This window comes from Salmo salar, chromosome 01, assembly GCF_965601325.2.
Source record: "Salmo salar chromosome 01, fSalSal1, whole genome shotgun sequence".
NCBI lineage: Eukaryota > Metazoa > Chordata > Actinopteri > Salmoniformes > Salmonidae > Salmo > Salmo salar.
In genome coordinates this window covers 38281858-38302605 of record NC_138291.1, presented here as the reverse complement: position 1 = coordinate 38302605, position 20748 = coordinate 38281858, and the positions used below count along the sequence as shown (strand labels likewise).

The 20748-nt window shown below is 43.8% G+C and overlaps 1 protein-coding gene across 2 annotated transcripts in view; it reads left to right on the top strand.

The window, feature by feature from the left end:
• Positions 1 to 504: 504 nt before the first annotated feature.
• Positions 505 to 20748, top strand: part of prkd1 (protein kinase D1) — a 68104-nt gene continuing 47860 nt past the window's right edge. For both annotated transcript variants that reach the window (XM_014192675.3, XM_014192658.3), the window contains exon 1: positions 505 to 923. In XM_014192675.3, coding sequence (XP_014048150.1) covers positions 717 to 923 — 207 coding nt within the window. In that variant the 5' untranslated portion in view covers positions 505 to 716. The remainder of the gene's footprint in view (positions 924 to 20748) is intronic.

Below are 20748 nucleotides of genomic sequence, written 5' to 3'. Positions count from 1 at the left end.
AGGCCTACCCTCAATTTCGCTCCTCATCACCGCTCAGTTGTCCATTCTTCTCCCATCACCCTGTCTCAATGATGAGAGCTATTGCCACGTTAACGTCCTAGTAGGAACTACGAAACTCAAAACATGTATGACTTGCTAACTGGTGGAACACTTATAGAACTGTAGTCCTGCTTGTTGGCACAAATTATTGAATGTGACATCACGGACTTTTCTGATAGATGTAGAGAAAGGAAAAGTTCAACATAAGCTAATGAAATAGAGAATCCACATATTTAATAAAGTTGTAGTTGATCACTTATCAACAACATGGCAACTACTACACCACCTCCATTCCCTATAATCATCATGCCTGTAGCCTATACTGTGTATGCATGACCATCTATAAAAATAAAAACTGATGGTTTATAGGACATTTCAGAGTTCCGACTAGCACATGAACGCGGCATAACATCAGCCAGCCAGGCAGGAGGCGGGCTCTGATTACATCCGAACGTTCAAACGTAACTGACGTATATGGCTTCATCATTATCGTATTTCACCGCTCGAAATATGATATTTTTCAACATTTCTTTGGTTTATATCATTAGTTTTATTAGGCTAATAATCTCTCGTCATAATTTGCATTCATGACACAATCGGAGATTTGAAGTTGTGGTTTGATATTCAAAACAGGCGGCTGTTTTGCGGTTAGACAAGTATATTTACTCACCTACAGTATGTCGAGTCGGTATTGTTTTGACTCCCGGGAGATTAATATGAGTGCTCCGCCGGTGATCCGACCGCCGAGTCCCCTGTCCTCGGTGTCCAATGGCATCTCTTTCCAGATCCAGATCGGGCTGAGCCGCGAGCCCGTTCTGTTGGACTCTGTCGACTTCAGTCTCGCTCAGGTCCGGGAGATGGCATGTTACATCGTGGACCAGAAGGTAACTACAGTATATCCTATCACTTCTGTAATGCCATGATTTAATTCGTTTAAATTAAGCACAGATATAGTTCTTAGTGATTTATAAACTTTTGCACACATGTTTGCATTCGGGTATTAGGTATTCAGTTTACTGTATGGCGTGACACAATCCATATGGGATTGATAATTAGGCTATGTCTGACCCATACAGTAAATTAGGTCTGAACTAAACATTTTCAGTCGCTGTCGGTTCCATTTTGATGTTGCACGCAATTAGCAACTCAGAAAAGTCCGTGATGTCACATTCAATAATTTGTGCCAACAAGCAGGACAACAGTTCTATAAGTTACTGTATTTATTGATTATGGAAAGATGTAGGCCTAACAAATATGGTATCATGTAGAGAAAGGAAAAGTTCAACATAAGCTAATGAAATAGAGAATCCACATATTTAATAAAGTTGTAGTTGATCACTTATCAACAACATGGGAACTACACCACCTCCTTTCCCTATAATCATCAGGCCTGTAGCCTATACTGTGTATGCATGACCATCTATAAAAACTAAAAACTGCTGGTTTATTGGCACACACTGGATAGGTGCAGTGAAATGTGTTGTTTTACAAGGTCAGCCATAGTAGTACAGCGCCTCATGAGCAAATTAGGAGTAAGTGCCTTGCTCAAGGGCACATCGACAGATTTTTCACCTTGTGGGCTCGGGTATTGAACTAGCGACCTTTTGGTTACTGGCAGAACGCTCTAACCCTTAGGCTGCGGCTGGTGGCCTAGAAGCAGGTACCGTATCAGTTAGGATAGTTGGGCCAGTTACCGAAAGGTCGCTGGTTTGAATCCCCAAGCCAACAGGTGAAAAATCTGCTAAATAACTAAAATGTATTTGCAAAATGTAAGTCTTAGGTAATATTAACCCCTTTCATATCTAAACATAAACCTGTCTTCTTTACCATTGCATCTTCCTTATACTGGCTTTTGTTCATATCTGAAAGGGGCAAGGGGTAAAAAACACGGTACATTAAAACCAAAATGGAAAATTATATCTCAGACAGTTTTATGTAGGCTTACATATGTTGTAACTTCATAGTTTCATTTGGGGATAACATCTTGATAGTCTCACTTCATTTGTTTATTTCCGTTTCAACATGATCATGTTACCACAGGCCCCCCCAGGTTATTCTAATTGGTATTATACGTTTTGGGTGATACATACAAAGTGCCAGGGTTGCACTTCTGTCATCCTCTGAACAGTAGGAATACTGGCATGATACTAGATAGCAGAAACGCCTTCTTCTGTCCCAGGGTTATTGGTGTGTGAGAGTAAATGTGATTGTTCTTAATTAAGTAACGAACAGCTCCTATATGAACTACAGGTATAGGAGGCTATACCTCAACACCTTGTACATTTTATCACAGAGAGAGGACAAATTTTATCACAGAGAGAGGATATCTTGTGTATAGCTGCTCAGAACACTTAACACTTTAAATAGTACCAAGTGAAATCTTTAATTTGTGTGTGGGTGTGTTTGTTTGCGTATATGCTGTGTAAAGTGAGAAAGCTAGACTGTGAGGATGACGAGAAAATTAGTTTGATTTATACAGCAGCATATCCTGGATGGAATGAGTCGACTTGATAGAAGTTAGGATTTGTCCCTAAGCCTTATGATAAAGTGGCTAGAATTAGATTAGTCATCTAATTGCAACTTTACTGAAAGCTAGTTTGGCATGATGATTGCACTTTCTAGGCTAAATTAACTCTTTGAATATGCAGTAGTTGCATCACGTTTGACAGCATCAATGTCCAATCAAAGTGTAGAGTACTACTCTGAGAGTTCTCTGGGTCTTCTTTTCCAACATAGAGGAGTATGGTGTGCTGATTAGAATTCCTGTTTTAGATCAAAGTCATCGGCGGCCAGCCCATTAAGGCGTTAGTAACGGCGCCCCGCTTGTGATTGGTCAACAAAAAACACTTGTGATTGGTCCTGATTTTTTTTCTTTGTATATATAATCGCTACCATTAAAAAGTTTGGGATCACTTAGAAATGTCCTTGTTTTTTAAAGAAAAACATATTTTTTTGTCCATTAAAATAACATAAAATTGATCAGAAATACAGTGTAGACATTGTTAATGTTGTAAATTACTATTGTAGCTGGAAACGGCAGATTTGTTTTTACATTTACATTTACGTCATTTAGCAGACGCTCTTATCCAGAGCGACTTACAAATAGGTGCATTCACCTTATGATATCCAGTGGAACAACCACTTTACAATAGTACATCTATATCTTTTTTTTGGGGGGGGGGGTTAGAAGGATTACTATATCCTATCCCAGGTATTCCTTAAAGAGGTGGGGTTTCAGGTGTCTACGGAAGGTGGTGATTGACTCCGCTGTCCTGGCGTCGTGAGGGAGCTTGTTCCACCATTGGGGTGCCAGAGCAGCGAACAGTTTTGACTGGGCTGAGCGGGAACTGTGCTTCCGCAGCGGTAGGGGGGCCAGCAGGCCAGAGGTGGATGAACGCAGTGCCCTTGTTTGGGTGTAGGGCCTGATCAGAGCCTGAAGGTACGGAGGTGCCGTTCCCCTCACAGCTCCGTAGGCAAGCACCATGGTCTTGTAGCAGATGCGAGCTTCAACTGGAAGCCAGTGGAGTGTGCGGAGGAGCGGGTGTGACGTGAGAGAACTTGGGAAGGTTGAACACCAGACGGGCTGCGGCGTTCTGGATGAGTTGTAGGGGTTTAATGGCACAGGCAGGGACCCTCGCCAACAGGGAGTTGCAGTAATCCAGACAGGAAATGACAAGTGCCTGGATTAGGACCTGCGCCGCTTCCTGTGTAAGGCAGGGTCGTACTCTGCGAATGTTGTATAGCATGAACCTACAGGATCGGGTCACCGCCTTGATGTTAGCGGAGAACGACAGGGTGTTGTCCAGGGTCACGCCGAGGCTCTTAGCACTCTGGGAGGAGGACACAATGGAGTTGTCCACCGTGATGGCGACATCATTGAAAGGGCAGTCCTTCCCCGGGAGGAAGAGCAGCTCCGTCTTGCAGAGGTTCAGCTTGAGGTGGTGATCCGTCATCCACACTGATATGTCTGCCAGACATGCAGAGATGCGATTCGCCACCTGGTTATCAGAAGGGGGAAAGGAGAAGATGAATTGTGTGTCGTCTGCGTAGCAATGATAGGAGAGACCATGTGAGGATATGACAGAGCCAAGTGACTTGGTGTATAGCGAGAATAGGAGAGGGCCTAGAACTGAGCCCTGGGGGACACCAGTGGTGAGAGCACGTGGTGCGGAGACGGATTCTCGCCATGCCACCTGGTAGGAGCGACCTGTCAGGTAGGACGCAATCCAAGAGTGAGCCGCGCCGGAGATACCCAACTCGGAGAGGGTGGAGAGGAGGATCTGATGGTTCACGGTATCAAAGGCAGCAGATAGGTCTAGAAGGATGAGAGCAGAGGAGAGAGAGTTAGCTTTAGCAGTGCGGAGAGCCTCCGTGACACAGAGAAGAGCAGTCTCAGTTGAATGACCAGCCTTGAAACCTGACTGATTTGGATCGAGAAGGTCATTCTGAGAGAGATAGCGGGAGAGCTGGCCAAGGACGGCACGTTCAAGAGTTTTGGAGAGAAAAGAAAGAAGGGATACTGGTCTGTAGTTGTTGACATCGGAGGGATCGAGTGTAGGTTTTTTGAGAAGGGGTGCAACTCTCGCTCTCTTGAAGACGGAAGGGACGTTTGACTTAACAAACGAGGATCGGATGTCGTCGACCTTCTTTTCAAAATGGTTGACGAAGTCATCCGCAGAGAGGGAGGAGGGGGGGGGGGAGGGGGAGGAGGATTCAGGAGGGAGGAGAAGGTGGCAAAGAGCTTCCTAGGGTTAGAGGCAGATGCTTGGAAGTTAGAGTGGTAGAAAGTGGCTTTAGCAGCAGAAACAGAGGAGGAAAATGTAGAGAGGAGGGAGTGAAAGATGCCAGGTCCGCAGGGAGGCTAGTTTTCCTCCATTTCCGCTCGGCTGCCCGGAGCCCTGTTCTGTGAGCTCGCAATGAGTCGTCAAGCCACGGAGCAGGAGGGAAGGACCGAGCCGGTCGAGAGGATAGGGGATATAGAGAGTCAAAGGATGCAGAAAGGGAGGAGAGGAGGGTTGAGGAGGCAGAATCAGGAGATTGGTTGGAGAAGGATTGAGCAGAGGGAAGAGATGATAGGATGGAAGGGGAGAGAGTAGCAGGAGAGAGAGAGCGAAGGTTGCGACGGCGCAATACCATCTGAGTAGGGGCAGAGTGAGTAGTGTTGGAGGAGAGCGAGAGGGAAAAGGATACAAGGTAGTGATCGGAGACTTGGAGGGGAGTTGCAGTGAGATTAGTAGAAGAACAGCATCTAGTAAAGATGAGGTCAAGCGTATTGCCTGCCTTGTGAGTAGGGGGGGACGGTGAGAGGGTGAGGTCAAAAGAGGAGAGGAGTGGAAAGAAGGAGGCAGAGAGAAATGAGTCAAAGGTAGACGTAGGGAGGTTAAAATCACCCAGAACTGTGAGGGGTGAGCCATCCTCAGGAAAGGAACTTATCAAGGCGTCAAGCTCATTGATGAACTCTCCAAGGGAACCTGGAGGGCGATAAATGGTAAGGATGTTAAGCTTTAATGGGCTAGTGATTGAGACAGCATGGAATTCAAAGGAGGAGATAGACAGATGGGTCAGGGGAGAAAGAGAGAATGTCCACTTGGGAGAGATGAGGATTCCGGTGCCACCACCCCGCTGACCAGATGCTCTCGGGGTGTGCGAGAACACGTGGTCAGACGAGGAGAGAGCAGTAGGAGTAGCAGTGTTTTCTGTGGTAATCCATGTTTCCGTCAGCACCAAGAAGTCGAGGGACTGGAGGGTAGCATAGGCTGAGATGAACTCTGCCTTGTTGGCCGCAGACCGGCAGTTCCAGAGGCTGCTGGAGACCTGGAACTCCACGTGGGTTGTGCGCACTGGGACCACCAGGTTAGAGTGGCAGTGGCCACGCGATGTGAAGCGTTTGTATGGCCTGTGCAGAGAGGAGAGAACAGGGATAGACCGACACATAGTTGATAGGCTACGGGAGAGGCTACGCTAATGCAAAGGAGATTGGCATGAAAAATTAACTAAACAACTGGGGAAGCGAGAGAGCAGGGCCTCCCTCACTAACAATTCACTGAAACACTAAAACGCTAAAATATAACTTTTCTAGCTACCACTAGAAATTAAAATTGATGTAAACTACAGTGGTTCAATGTTTCCAGGAATAGGCTCAAACTTAGTTTATTCCGCTAGATAACTTGGTACAGTAATCTTCCGTGAAAACCCACCTAGTGCACCGTGTCCTATGACGCCCTAGCTAACTAGCATGCTAGCATCCTGTAACACGGTTAGCACCAATACTTGGTAACAACAAGCTACCAATGGATAATTCGTGTCCGTGTCTAGTTCATAATGCAGAAGTAATTAAACGTTGGCTTGCTAACAAAAAAATTCAGTCCTGCTAGCTACACAAGTGGACTACACATCTCGAATGTTCAGAAAGTTAAGCTAACGTTGCAAAAATCTTATTGACTAAAAATGATACAGCTAGCTGGTAGGGTTAGCTAGCTAGCAGTGGGCGCGTTGTTGACTATGTTAGAGAATGTAGCTGGCTAGCTAACCTCGATAGTTACTCTGTACTACGCCTTTATCTTGATACAAAGACAGCAGATACAACTATGTAGCTAGCTAACAATACACGAATCAAATCGTTCCGTTGTAATGTATATAGTTTCTACAGTACTGCTAATTGGTAAAGTTGGCTAGCTAGCTGTGGTGTTATGGTGTTGACGCCGTTTCGAAAACGGCGCGAATGAATGAATACAGCTGGCTAGCTAACCTTGTTAGTTCCTCAGAGCTACACCTTTATCCTTGATACAAAGACAGCAGATACAACTATGTAGCTAGCTAACAATACACGAATCAAATCGTTCCAATGTAATGTAATGTAATGTAATGAAATGTAATATTACCCGCGGAGCGAGGTGCAGAACGACCACTCACTCCAGCATCCGGAAGATAAAGTTTGAAGACAATACTGCACTCTAATGGGCAAGAACTTGATGATCAAAGCTATTGTTGCATATCCCAGGGGTAGGCAATCCTGGTCCTGGAGTGCAGTGTAGCTTAGTTGGTAGAGGATTTTAATGGAATATCTACATAGGCGTACAGAGGCCCATTATCAGCAACCATCACTCCCGTGTTCCAATGGCACATTGTGTTAGCTAATCCAAGTTTATCATTTTAAAAGACTAATTGATCATTAGTAAACCCTTTTGCAATTATGTTAGCACAGCTGAAAACTTTTGTGCTGCTTAAAGAAGCAATAAAACTCGCCTTTTTTAGAAGTATCTGGAGCATCAGCATTTGTGGGTTCGATTACAGGCTCAAAATGGCCAGAGTGGTGTTTGTCAGCTGCCAGTTGAGGACTTGTGAGGCATCTGTTTCTCAAACTAGACACTCTAATGTGCTTGTCCTCTTGCTCAGTTGTGCACCGGGACTCCCACTAAGTTGACTGTGCCTTTAAACAGCTTGGAAAATTCCAGAAAATTATGTCATGGCTTTAGAAGCTTCTGATAGGCTGGCTAATTGACATCATTTGAGTCAAATGGAGGTGTACCTGTGGATGTGTTTCAAGGCCTACCTTCAAACCCAGTGCCTCTTTGCTTGACATCATGGGAAAATCAAAAGAAATTAGCCAAGACGTTAGAAAACACATTGTAGACCTCCACAAGTCTGGTTCATCCTTGGGAGCAATTTCCAAACGCCTGAAGGTACCACATTCATCTGTACAAACAATAGTACGCAAGTATAAACACCATGGAACCACGCATCCATCGTACCGCTCAGGAAGGTGACGCATTCTGTCTCCTAGAGATGAACGTACTTTGGTACGAAAAGTGCAAATCAATCCCAGAACAACAGCAAAGGACCTTGTGAAGTTGCTGGAGGAAATAGGTACAAAAGTATCTATATCCACAATAAAACGAGTCCCATATCGACATAACCTGAAAGGCCGCTCGGCAAGGAAGAAGCCACTGCTCCTGAACCGCAATAAAAAATCCAGACTATGGTTTGCAACTGCACATGGGGACAACATTCATTACCAGATTCAGCTGAGGTCTAGAACTTAAGGAAGGATTTGTACCAAATACAAAGCTCTCAGTTTTAGAGATGTTCAGGACCAGTTTATTCCTGGCTGTCACAGGTCAGGGTTTCTTCCTGGAGTGTACTACCTGTGGTTGCCACTGGAGAGCACCCTTGGGTTTCCTCTAGTATCCAGGTGACCCTGATTGGGCTTATTGGGATCACCTGCTTGATGACTATTTTGGTTCCTCTGTGGACTGGGCCAGTTGCTCAGGTCTCATGTTTTGTTCAGTGTTCTCATGTGCCCTTGCTTTGTTGTTTTGCTATGAAGACCTTAAGTAAATATTCTGGATTTACCCTTACTGTGTTTCTCTGCTGTGTTTCTCTGCGCCTGGGTCCAAATTCGTACTAGCACTATTGTCACACTGGCCACCCGTTCCAGAACAGACTGCCACTCTTTAAGGGTTTCAGTGACTTCATTAGCTGTGGTTGCTGATGCGTATATGGTTGAATCATCAGCATACATGGACGCACATGCTGTGTTTAATGCCAGTGGCAGCTCATTGGTTAAAAATAGAAAAGAGTTGAGGGCCCAGAGAGCTACCCTGCGGTACACCACAATTTACATGTTTGACATTAGAGAAGCTTCCATTAAAGAAAACCCTTTGAGTACTATTAGATAGATAGCTCTGAATCTACGATATGGCAGAGGTTGAAAAGCAATAACACAAGTTTTTTTCAACAACAGGTTATGGTCAATAATATCAAAGGCTGCACTGAAATCTAACAGTACAGCTCCCACAATCTTCTTATTATCAATTTCATTCAACCAATCATCAGTCATTTGTGTCAGTGCAGTACATGTTGAGTGCCCTTCTCTATAAGCAGGCAGAAAGTCTGTTGTTAATTTGTTTACAGAGAAATCGCATTGTATTTGGTCAAGCATATTTTTTTCCAACAGTTTGCTAAAATCTGGTAGCAAGCTTATAGGTCTGCTGTTAAATCCAGTAAAGGCCACTTTACCACTCTTGGGTAACGGACTTACTTTGGCTTCCCTCCAGGGAGGTAAATAGACAGCTACGAAGAAAATAGATGAAAACTCTCTTGGTAAATAGTGTGGTCTACAGCTTATCATGAGATTCTCTACCTCAGGCGAGCAAAACCTCGATACTTCCTTAGATATTGTGCACCAGCTGTTGTTTACAAATATACAGACCTCCACCCCTTGTCTTACCAGAGGCTACTGTTCTATCCTGCCGATACAGTGTATAACCTGCCAGCTGTATATTATTCATGTCGTCGTTCAGCCATGACTCGGTGAAACATAAGATATTACAGTTTTTAATGTCCTGTTGGTAGGATATTCGTGCTTGTAGTTCATCTATTTTATTATCCAGTGATTGTACGTTGGCTAATAGGACCGATGGTAAAGGAAAATGACCCACTCGCCGCAGGATCCTCACAAGGCACCCTGACCTTCGTCCTCAATATCTTCGTCTCTTTCTCCTGCGAATGACCGGGATGAGGGCCTTGTCGGGTGTCTGGAGTAAATCCCTCTCATCCAACTCGTTAAAGAAAAAATCTTCTTTCAATATGAGGTGAGTAATCACTGTGCTGATTTATAGAAGCTCTTTTCAGTCATAAGAGACGGGGCAGAAACATTATGTACGAAATAATTTGCAAATAACGCAAAAAACACACACAATAGCACAATTGGTTAGTGTCGTTAAAATGGCAGCCATTCTCAACAGTGCCATTTTCAAACAAGAATACCACCCCTACCTTGTCACAACACAACTGATTGGCTCAAACTCATTAAGATGGAAATAAATTCCACAAATTAACTTTTAGCAAGCCAACCTGTTAATTGAAATGCATTCCAGGTGACTACCTCATGAATATGGTTGAGAGAATGCCAAGAGTGTGCAAAGCTGTCGTCATGGCAAAGGGTGACTACTTTGAAGAATCTCAAATCTAAAATATATTTTGATTTGTTTAACAGTTTTTTTGGTTACTGCATGATTTCATATGTGTTATTTTATAGTTTTAATGTCTTCATTACCAATCTCCCGAGGGGTCTAAGGCACTGCATCTTAGTGCAAGAGGTGTCACTACAGTCCCTGGTTCGAATCCAGGCTGTATCCCATCCGGCCGTGATTGGGAGTCCCATAGGGCAGTGCACAATTGGCCCAGGTTTGGCCAGGGTAGGCCGTCATTGAAAAATAAAAATGTGTTCTTAACTTGCAAGGTTAAATAAAGGTTAAATAAAATTTTTTTTAAATTAATACAAAAATTCTACAATGTAGAAAATAGTAAAAATAAAGAAAAACCCTGCAATGAGTAAGTGTGTGTGTGTGTGTATATATGTATATATATATATATATATATATATATATATGTATGTATGTATGTATGTATGTATGTATGTATGTATGTATGTATGTATATATATATATATATATATATATATACACTGCTCAAAAAAATAAAGGCAATACTAAAATAACACATCCTAGATCTGAATTAATGAAATTATCTTATTAAATACTTTTTTCTTTACATAGTTGAATGTGCTGACAACAAAATCACACACAAATAATCAATGGAAATCCAATTTATCAACCCATGGAGGTCTGGATTTGGAGTCACACTCAAAATTAAAGTGGAAAACCACACTACAGGCTGATCCAACTTTGATGTAATGTCCTTAAAACAAGTCAAAATGAGGCTCAGTAGTGTGTGTGGCCTCCACGTGCCTGTATGACCTCCCTACAACGCCTGGGCATGCTCCTGATGAGGTGGCGGATGGTCTCCTGAGGGATCTCCTCCCAGACCTGGACTAAAGCATCCACCAACTCCTGGACAGTCTGTGGTGCAACGTGGCGTTGGTGGATGGAGCGAGACATGATGTCCCAGATGTGCTCAATTGGATTCAGGTCTGGGGAACGGGCGGGCCAGTCCATAGCATCAATGCCTTCCTCTTGCAGGAACTGCTGACACACTCCAGCCACATGAGGTCTAGCATTGTCTTGCATTAGGAGGAACCCAGGGCCAACCGCACCAGCATATGGTCTCACAAGGGGTCTGAGGATCTCATCTCGGTACCTAATGGCAGTCAGGCTACCTCTGGCGAGCACATGGAGGGCTGTGCGGCCCCCCAAAGAAATGCCACCCCACACCATGACTGACCCACCGCCAAACCGGTCATGCTGGAGGATGTTGCAGGCAGCAGAACGTTCTCCACGGCGTCTCCAGACTCTGTCACGTCTGTCACGTGCTCAGTGTGAACATGCTTTCATCTGTGAAGAGCACAGGGCGCCAGTGGCGAATTTGCCAATCTTGGTGTTCTCTGGCAAATGCCAAACGTCCTGCACGGTGTTGGGCTGTAAGCACAACCCCCACCTGTGGACGTCGGGCCCTCATACCACCCTCATGGAGTCTGTTTCTAACCGTTTGAGCATACATATGCACATTTGTGGCCTGCTGGAGGTCATTTTGCAGGGCTCTGGCAGTGTTCCTCCTGCTCCTCCTTGCACAAAGGCGGAGGTAGCGGTCCTGCTGCTGGGTTGTTGCACTCCTACGGCCTCCTCCACGCCTCCTGATGTACTGTCCTGTCTCCTGGCAGCGCCTCCATGCTCTGGACACTATGCTGACAGACACAGCAAACCTTCTTGCCACAGCTCGCATTGATGTGCCATCCTGGATGAGCTGCACTACCTGAGCCACTTGTGTGGGTTGTAGACTCCGTCTCATGCTACCACTAGAGTGAAAGCACCGCCAGCATTCAAAAGTGACCAAAACATCAGCCAGGAAGCATAGGAACTGAGAAGTGGTCTGTGGTCCCAACCTGCAGAATCACTCCTTTATTGGGGGTGTCTTGCTAATTGCCTACAATTTCCACCTGTTGTCTATTCCATTTGCACAACAACATGTGACATTTATTGTCAATCAGTGTTGCTTCCTAAGTGGACAGTTTGATTTCACAGAAGTGTGATTGACTTGGAGTTACATTGTGTTGTTTAAGTGTTCCCTTTATTTTTTTGAGCAGTGTATATATACATATATATACACAGTATGTACAGTACCAGTCAAAATGTTATGCACAATATATATATATATATTGTGCATAACATTTTGACTGGTACTGTACATAGTGTGTATATATATGTGTGTGTAATATATATATATATATATAATTCGTGGATTATGTTTTAAATTCTCATAAAAGTTTGGTAATTGTGTATATTTTCTAAACAAGCTGTTCAATAACTTACTAGTCACTACATATTTGTCGCTAAACCCACTGGCTCCAGGTCATCTATAAGTCTATGCTAGGTAAAGCCCCGCCTTATCTCAGCTCACTGGTCACCATAGCAACACCCACCTGTAGCACGCACTCCAGCAGGTATATTTCACTGGTCACCCCCAAAGCCAACACTTCCTTTGGCCACCTTTCCTTCCAGTTCTCTGCTGCCAATTACTGGAACAAATTGCAAAAATCACTGAAGCTGGAGTCTTATATCTCCTTCTCTAACTTTAAGCATCAGCTGTCAGAGCAGCTTACCGATCACTGTACCTGTACACAGCCAATCTGTAAATAGCATACCCAACTACCTCATCCCCATATTGTTACTTATCCTCTTGCTCTTTTGCACCCGAGTATCTTTACTTGCACATCATCATCTGCGCATCTATCACTCCAGTGTTAATGCTAAATTGTAATTATTTTGCCTCCATGGCCTATTTATTGCCTTTCCTCCCCACTTTTCTACATTTGCACACACTGTACATCGATTTTTCTATTGTGTTATTGACTGTACGTTTGTTTATGTGTAACTCTGTGTTGTTTTTGTCGCTTTGCTTTATCTTGGCCAGGTTGCAGTTGTAAATGAGATCTCGTTCTCAACTGGCCTACCTGGTTTAATAAACGTGAAATAAAATAAAAAAATACAAATAATCTGCCCCTCAGTAGCAGTTCTGCCTCCACGGGTGAATTAGGCCGTGCGAACATTGATGGGATTGTTTTCCAGCTATTTACTAGGAGGAGGAACTGTCCTTCGACTCTTGTTGCAGTGAATTATATAATATATATACACTAGCTAGAACCTTTTCATCGCTGATCTGGTAGGACAAAAAAGCATGACGGTGGCTTATTGTTTCCCCCCGTGTTTTTCATCATGTTTTACTCTAGGTGACAGGGCGACATGTTGTGTTGACTAAAACAGCATTACACCGGTGTATCACAAAGCATGATCAAATGAATTAGCCAGCTACAGTAATTTTGAGAAACATTGAGAAATAGTTTAGTTGATTTGTTTGGGTCAAATTAACCAGTTATCTACCTTTTGATAAGCAACTAGCATGCCAATTTCAAGTCTTTTAAAACTAATATCTAACTAACTCGAAAATATGAAGTTATTTCAAAAGGAATGTTAACTGGCTAGCGCCACATGCTTTGTGACATGTTAGCTAGCTATACCCAGTTAGATAATGTGTTTTCACTTATTGCATCTGCATGCTTGTTGTGTTCTCCCTTTTACGATCGTTCGTGAGCTGGCTGCATGTTCTAAATAGTAGAATCTAATCTGTTCAAAACAGTGCCAGCATGTGGTCATTCGGTTTTTGACATACAAAAGTGAAATTGTTGTATTTATGCTGTTCAATTGCACAGATCAATTCATATCTCCTTAAAGAAACTGCCTGTAGTTTGAAAACTTGGAATCATATTTCTGTCATGCTGCTTTGTTGACTCCAACCACCTCGTGCCCCGGGTATTCAGCCAATCAGCAGCCGCCACTGACCAATTTATAGAGGATCTTACTGTGGCAAAGAGAGAATTAGATCATCAAAGGGTAATGTTGACATTGTTAGCCATGTCCCATGAGGAATTCCTGGAAAGGGTCTTATTATAGAACATAGATGGATGTCTCTGTCTGATGCTGATACTGTCAAACTGTGCCTTTTCAATTATGTAGAGTGATAATTACAGGTACGCAATTACATGCTGAACAAAGCTTTACAGTAGTTATCTGTAGTTAAACAAATACCTGCATATTGTATCGATATGTGCGCATGATGTATAACGGATAGTCGTGTCATCCTCCACTTGACATTCAAGTCCTGATCCAAATAAGATCTTGAAACCATGAACCAGCTTAACCATACCTATTGACATTTACAGTATGTGTGAATTTTGAACAGTCCTTTAATACATTTGCCTGATTTTGGACAATGACACGAGGACGGGCGGCTGTGTGCTGTCAACCCCTTGACATCTTTATCACTTCTTCAACCACGGTCCTGGTTCCCATCAAAATGCTGTTTTATAGATCTAACAGACTGTGAACAGGCCATCTCATTGGAATCCATTAGAGCCAAGCCATATAAGGACTAATTAAAAGGATGGCGCCTTTGTTTGAAGTTTTACCACCTTTTTGCATTACCACTCTTTACCACTCTTTTCTTTCAAGTGTCCTTATTAAACAGTTGGAAACACGTTGGTTTGTCACAGAGAGTGCTAACCTCCTTGTTCAGTCAGTGTCAGTCCATAAGTAGAGCTGTGACGTGAGCAGGGTTAGGATCACTTATGGCGCTTTTCCACTGTAGGGCTGTGCCCTCCCGGACCGTGAATATCACGCTTCCTATTTATTTTCCATTTGCTCATGGCCAGCTTGATTCTTTGAACCAAGTGAGATATTCAGTGATAGCTCCCCTGGCTGAGCCATAGGCTACACACCCATCCCACAAGTCCTTTAACCAACCGCATCCTTCCACCACCATTTCTTCTTCTTCACACCAATCCTTTCTTTATTTCGTCACCCACTATAAAGTTGAATCATATTCAAGACTGGGATGCTTTCATACATTCATAGTGTCGTGGATACAGATGACTGCTTGGAAATCGGTTGGAGAAACAGACATAATGTATATGATATATATATGAAGATAAAGATGGTAAATTATATATCATGATAATAACCAGTTATATTTCCTTTTTTCGCCATGGCTGTGTACGGTATATGTTTGGATAGTTCTGAAGGTTTATCCCATGCGTTTTTACAAATGAGAAACATTAGACAAACATGATCAAGTTATAGTTTACTGTACGTCTCCCCAAGGTATTAAAAATGAATTAGCGGATATTAAATTCTGTGGTCAGCTCCCCAACGTTTGTCTCCTAGTTATAGAATGGTGCCCCAGTTGCTTGGCAACTGATTATGATTGCCTGTGAAGTATCCATTTGAGTGCCATTATCCTGACGAGAGCCATGTGTGGTAGGGTCACGTACTAACACACACACATACACACACATACACACACACACACACACACACACACACACACACACACACACACACACACACACACACACACACACACACACACACACACCTACCTACCCTTGGGCAGAACAGAACAGCAGATGAATGCTGTACAATGTGCATAGGCCATTGTGGTGCAGCTGTTTTGGAAAGCATTCAGAGCACCATGCACCTTCATTAGCATAAGATACATGTTGTAGAGGATCACCATTCCCTTTTAGGATCATGGCCCATTTCTGCCCCAGCACTCTGAGTGCTCTCTCCTTAGTGTCAGCACCATAAAAACCATCTTTGGTCTCATCTGCTAATCAACTAGTAGGATGTATAAACCTATAGGGTCGACTTTGTCCAAAAATAGATGTACCAATCCCGGATTGCCCCTTTAAAAGAGTTGCTATCAGAGATGCAAGAGTCGCCCTCATTACAGAGCATTGTACTGATCCTCACCACAGAGAACAGGTAGAGATAGACAACAAAAGAATCTGCCTCTGCCTGTTAATTACTTTAGTGATTAAGTAAACACTGCACAGCTCAATTATTGAAATGACAAAAAATTTGCTGTGGTTTCTGTCGGTGTTAACGTGGTGAGCTGAAAGGTTAGCTCATTATGATGTCTGTGGAAAGAAAAAGCTCTGAAAACACAATTATCTTTTCCTGCGTGGCAATGATGTTGCCACTGCTGCCATTCCAAATATAAATACAGTGCGATGCTGTGAATGTTTTCTCACAAACAACATCTCTTGAAAAAAAAAATCAAAAGTGAAGTTTTCATGTTTGTAAAAGTCAAACGCTGTAAACAAACACAAATCAAGGTGAAACCTCTTTTAGATTAGAAAAATAGGAAGAAAACATTGCTAATTGCTAAAAATGAAAAATATGTAATACCTTTTTTATTCATGTGTTTCTTGTGTTGTGGCGGTAACCCCTCTTTTGTACTACATGTTAGGTGTTAGTACAACTAGATTATGTATAATAACTAGGGTTGCACATTTTGGGGAAAATGCAGAAGCGGAAAATTTCCATGGGAATTAACGGGAATATATGGGAATTAACGGGAATATATGCACATTAATATTAATACCATTTAAATGTAGATGTTTTTTGCATTGGATATATTTACCATATCATATGGAGACAGAAACATAAACATTTTACCTTATCATAAGTAAACAATTACAAATGATTAAATCCTTCCAATATAAATAAAACAATTTAGTTATGAATTGAACTTTAATTAAATGAGTTGACTCTTCACATGGATTAATTCACTGAACAACAAAAGAAAGGGAATATTGAATGATCCCCAATGATCCATCGCATCTCCCCAAAAATCTGTAAAATCATAGTCTAGAAACTAAAGCTTTTGTTGTCTTCCTCTCAGGCTTCCATGTCTTCTCCCTCAACCTCCTCAATGTCCACCTCTTGAACATCAGACTCTGAGGCGTCATCTTCACTGTCACTTTCCAACCTTGTTGAGGATGGCTCGTTGTCAGGCTCAAAAAGCCTGAAATTTGCCCAGATGGCCACCAATTTTTCAACCCTTGTATTGGTCAGCATGTTGCGTGCTTTGGTGTGTGTGTTCCCAAACAAGGACCAGTTGCACTCGGAGGCGGCAGATGTTGGTGGGATTTGGAGGATGATGGCGGTAACAGGGGAAAGAGCCTCAGATCCACAAAGTCCCTTCCACCAGGTGGCTGATGAGATATGTTGGCACGACTGCCATATTGCATCTCCATCCCAAAGCCCTTGCTTGGATTTGTACTTCGACAGACTGCCAAGGTGACATGGTAGTGATGACACCATAGGCCTTGTTGATTTCTGCACCAGACAGGATGCTCTTGCCAGCATACTTGGGGTCCAACAGGTATGCTGCGGCGTGTATGGGCTTCAGGCAGAAGTCTTCACGCTTTTTGATGTATTTCAGAACTGTAGTTTCCTCTGCCTGGAGCAACAGTGAAGTGGGCAAGGCAGTACGGATTTCTTCTCTTACATCTGCAAGCGGAGTCTGAACATCAGACAGGATGGCATTGTCTCCCTCAATCCGTGCAATGGCTACTGCTATATGTTTCAGGCTGCTTACCACTCCCTCCCAAAATACATCATCCAGGAGGATCCTCTTGATGGGGCTGTCCATATCGGCAGACTGTGATATGGCCATTTTTTGGAGAGACTCCTTCCCCTCCAGGAGACTGTCAAACATGATGACAACACCACCCCAACCGGTGTTGCTGGGCAGCTTCAATGTGGTGCTCTTATTCTTCTCACTTTGCTTGGTGAGGTAGATTGCTGCTATAACCTAACCATTTCCTTGGCTCTCTTGTTGAGTGTATCCATTGTTTTCAGTGCCATGATGTCCTTGATGAGCAGATTCAATGCATGAGCTGCACAGCCAATGGGTGTGATGTGAGGGTAGGACTCCACCACTTTAGACCAAGCAGCCTTCATGTTCGCAGCATTGTCTGTCACCAGTGCAAATACCTTCTGTGGTCCAAGGTCATTGATGATTGCAGTTGAGCTGAATGCAATGTAAAGACCGGTGTGTCTGTGCTCTTGTAGAATACTGGTTGAGGGGTGGAGATTATGTAGTTAATTATTCCTTTCCCACGAACATTCGACCACCCATCAGAGATGATTGCAATATAGTCTGCTTTCTCTATGATTTGCTTGACCTTCACTTGAACTCTGTTGAACTCTGCATCCAGCAAATGAGTAGATAAAGCTTGTCTGGTTGGAGGGGTGTATGCTGTGCGAAGATCATTCAGAAATCACGTCCGATACACATTGCCTGTGAGCATCAGAGATGAACCAGTTGCATACACAGCTTGAGCAAGACATTCATCAGCATTTCTCTGACTACGTTCCTCCATTGAGTCAAAAAAACTTCTGATTCCAGGAGGACCATGAACTGTTGCTATCGATAAGGTGTTTGATTCATAATTTTCACCTGACTTTTGTCAGAGGTTGCTTGTTGGGAGCGCTGAGGGAACTTTATGCACTTGGCCAGATGATTCTGCATCTTTGTTGCATTCTTCACAAATGATTTGGCACAGCATTTGCAAATGTACATAGGTTTTCCTTCTACGTTAGCTGCAGTGAAATGTCACCACACATCAGATTGTGCCTGTGGCATTTTCCTGTAAAGATTAGAAAAAAATGAGTAAAAAAAAAACCAATACAATTCCATGTACAGATAAATAGTTAAGCAGTTAGATTAAACAACTCCTTTGTAAGATAAAAAAAACGTATGGAAACAGGTGAATTAACCCTACTCAATTAGCAGGCTCAAGCAAGCTAAAACCCACATGGTAGCAAAAACTAACTAGCAGAAATTGTTAACAAGTTAGAAATTATTTAAACACACTTTGCTGTAGGCTGCTATTTACTAGTTAACAAAAAATCATGCATGTCATGTAAATATATTCACCCCACCCAGTATTGTAATCAAAACTTACCAGAAAGCATGTAGTCCTTGGCTCAGACAGTGTAGTAGTGTGGTTCAATAGCATCTCATTAGTGTGCAAGATCTTGAGAATCAGCTGTACACGCAATAGAAGAGTGCACTGCACTGTGCATGCAGAGGGTTGCAATTCCACTGAATTGGGGATAGTTTAACCAAAATATGCCACAAGACCTGGAATCGCCTTATGTGTATCCCACAAAAAAGGTTCACTGTAATAAGTTACCTTTTTTGATGAATTTAAATTCCCGGGCTTAACTTCCCATGGAAAAATTCTGGAAATTTACAGGAAAGTTTACGACCCTTTGCAACCCTAAAAATAACGTCAACCTGGTCTGTAGGAAAGGGAAAAAAACAAAACAGGTGAAAAACATGGCCCACCTTCCCTGGTGAGGGTTCAGTCTCCTCGCTGCTCAGATGTACTCCAGATTGCGGTGGTCAGTCCAGATGAGAAAAGGGTGTTTAGCCCCCTCAAGCTAATGTCTCCACGCCTTCAGAGCCTTGACGACAGCCAACAGCTCCCGGTCCCCCACGTCATAGTTTCGCTCAGCCGGGCTGAGCTTCTTTGAGAACAAGGCACAGGGGCGGAGCTTCGGTGAGGTTCCCGAGTGCTGAGAGAGCATGGCTCCAATCCCAGCCTCGGATGCGTCCACCTCCACTATGAACGCCAAAGAGGGATCCGGATGGGCCAGCACGGGAGCCGAGGTAAACAGAGCCCTCAGGTGACCAAAAGCCCTGTCCGCCTCAGCCGACCACTGCAAACGCACCGGGCCCCCCTTCAGCAGTGAGGTAATGGGAGCCGCTACCTGACCAAAACCCCAGATTAACCTCCGGTAGTAATTGGCAAACCCTAGGAACTGCTGCACTTCCTTTACCGTGGTGGGAGTCGGCCAATTACGCACGGCTGAAATGCGGTCACTCTCCATCTCCACCCCCAAGGTGGAAATGCGGTACCCTAGGAAGGAGATGGACTGCTGGAAGAACAGGCATTTCTCAGCCTTGACGTACAGGTCATGCTCCAACAGTTGTCCAAGCACCCTGTGCACCAGGGACACGTGCTCGGCGCGTGTAGCGGAGTATATCAGAATGTCATCGATATACACCACTACACCCTGCCCGTGCAGGTCCCTGAAAATCTCGTCTACAAAGGCTTGGAAGACTGATAAAGCATTCACCAACCCGTACAGCATGACGAGGTACTCATAATGCCCCGAGGTCGTACTGAACGCCGTCTTCCACTCGTCTCCCTCCCGGATACGCACCAGGTTGTAAGCACTCCTGAGATCTAGTTTGGTGAAGAAGTGCACCCCGTGCATTGACTCAATCGCCATGGCGATAAGAGGTAGTGGTAACTGTACCTCACCGTGATCTGATTTAGGCCTCGGTAGTCAATACACGGGCGCAGACCTCCCTCCTTCTTCTTCACAAAAAAGAAACTCGAGGAGGCGGGTGAAGTGGAGGACCGAATGTACCCCTGACGTAGGGATTCGGAGACATATGTTTCCATAGCCTCCGTCTCTGCCTGTGAGAGGGGATACATGTGACTCCTGGGAAGTGCAGCGTCTACCAGGAGATTTATCGCAAAATCGCCCTGTCGATGGGGTGGTAATTGAGTTGCCTTCTTTTTTGAGAAGGCGAGAGCCAAATCGGCATATTCAGGGGGAATGCGCACGGTGGATGCTACCACTAGAGTGAAAGCACCGCCAGCATTCAAGAGTGACCAAAACATCAGCCAGGAAGCATAGGAACTGAGAAGTGGTCTGTGGTCACCACCTGCCGAACCACTCCTTTATTGGGGGTGTCTTGCTAATTGCCTATAATTTCCACCTGTTGTCTGTTCCATTTGCACAACAGCATGTGAAATTTATTGTCAATCTGTGTTGCTTCCTAAGTGGACAGTTTGATTTCACAGAAGTGTGATTGACTTGGAGTTAC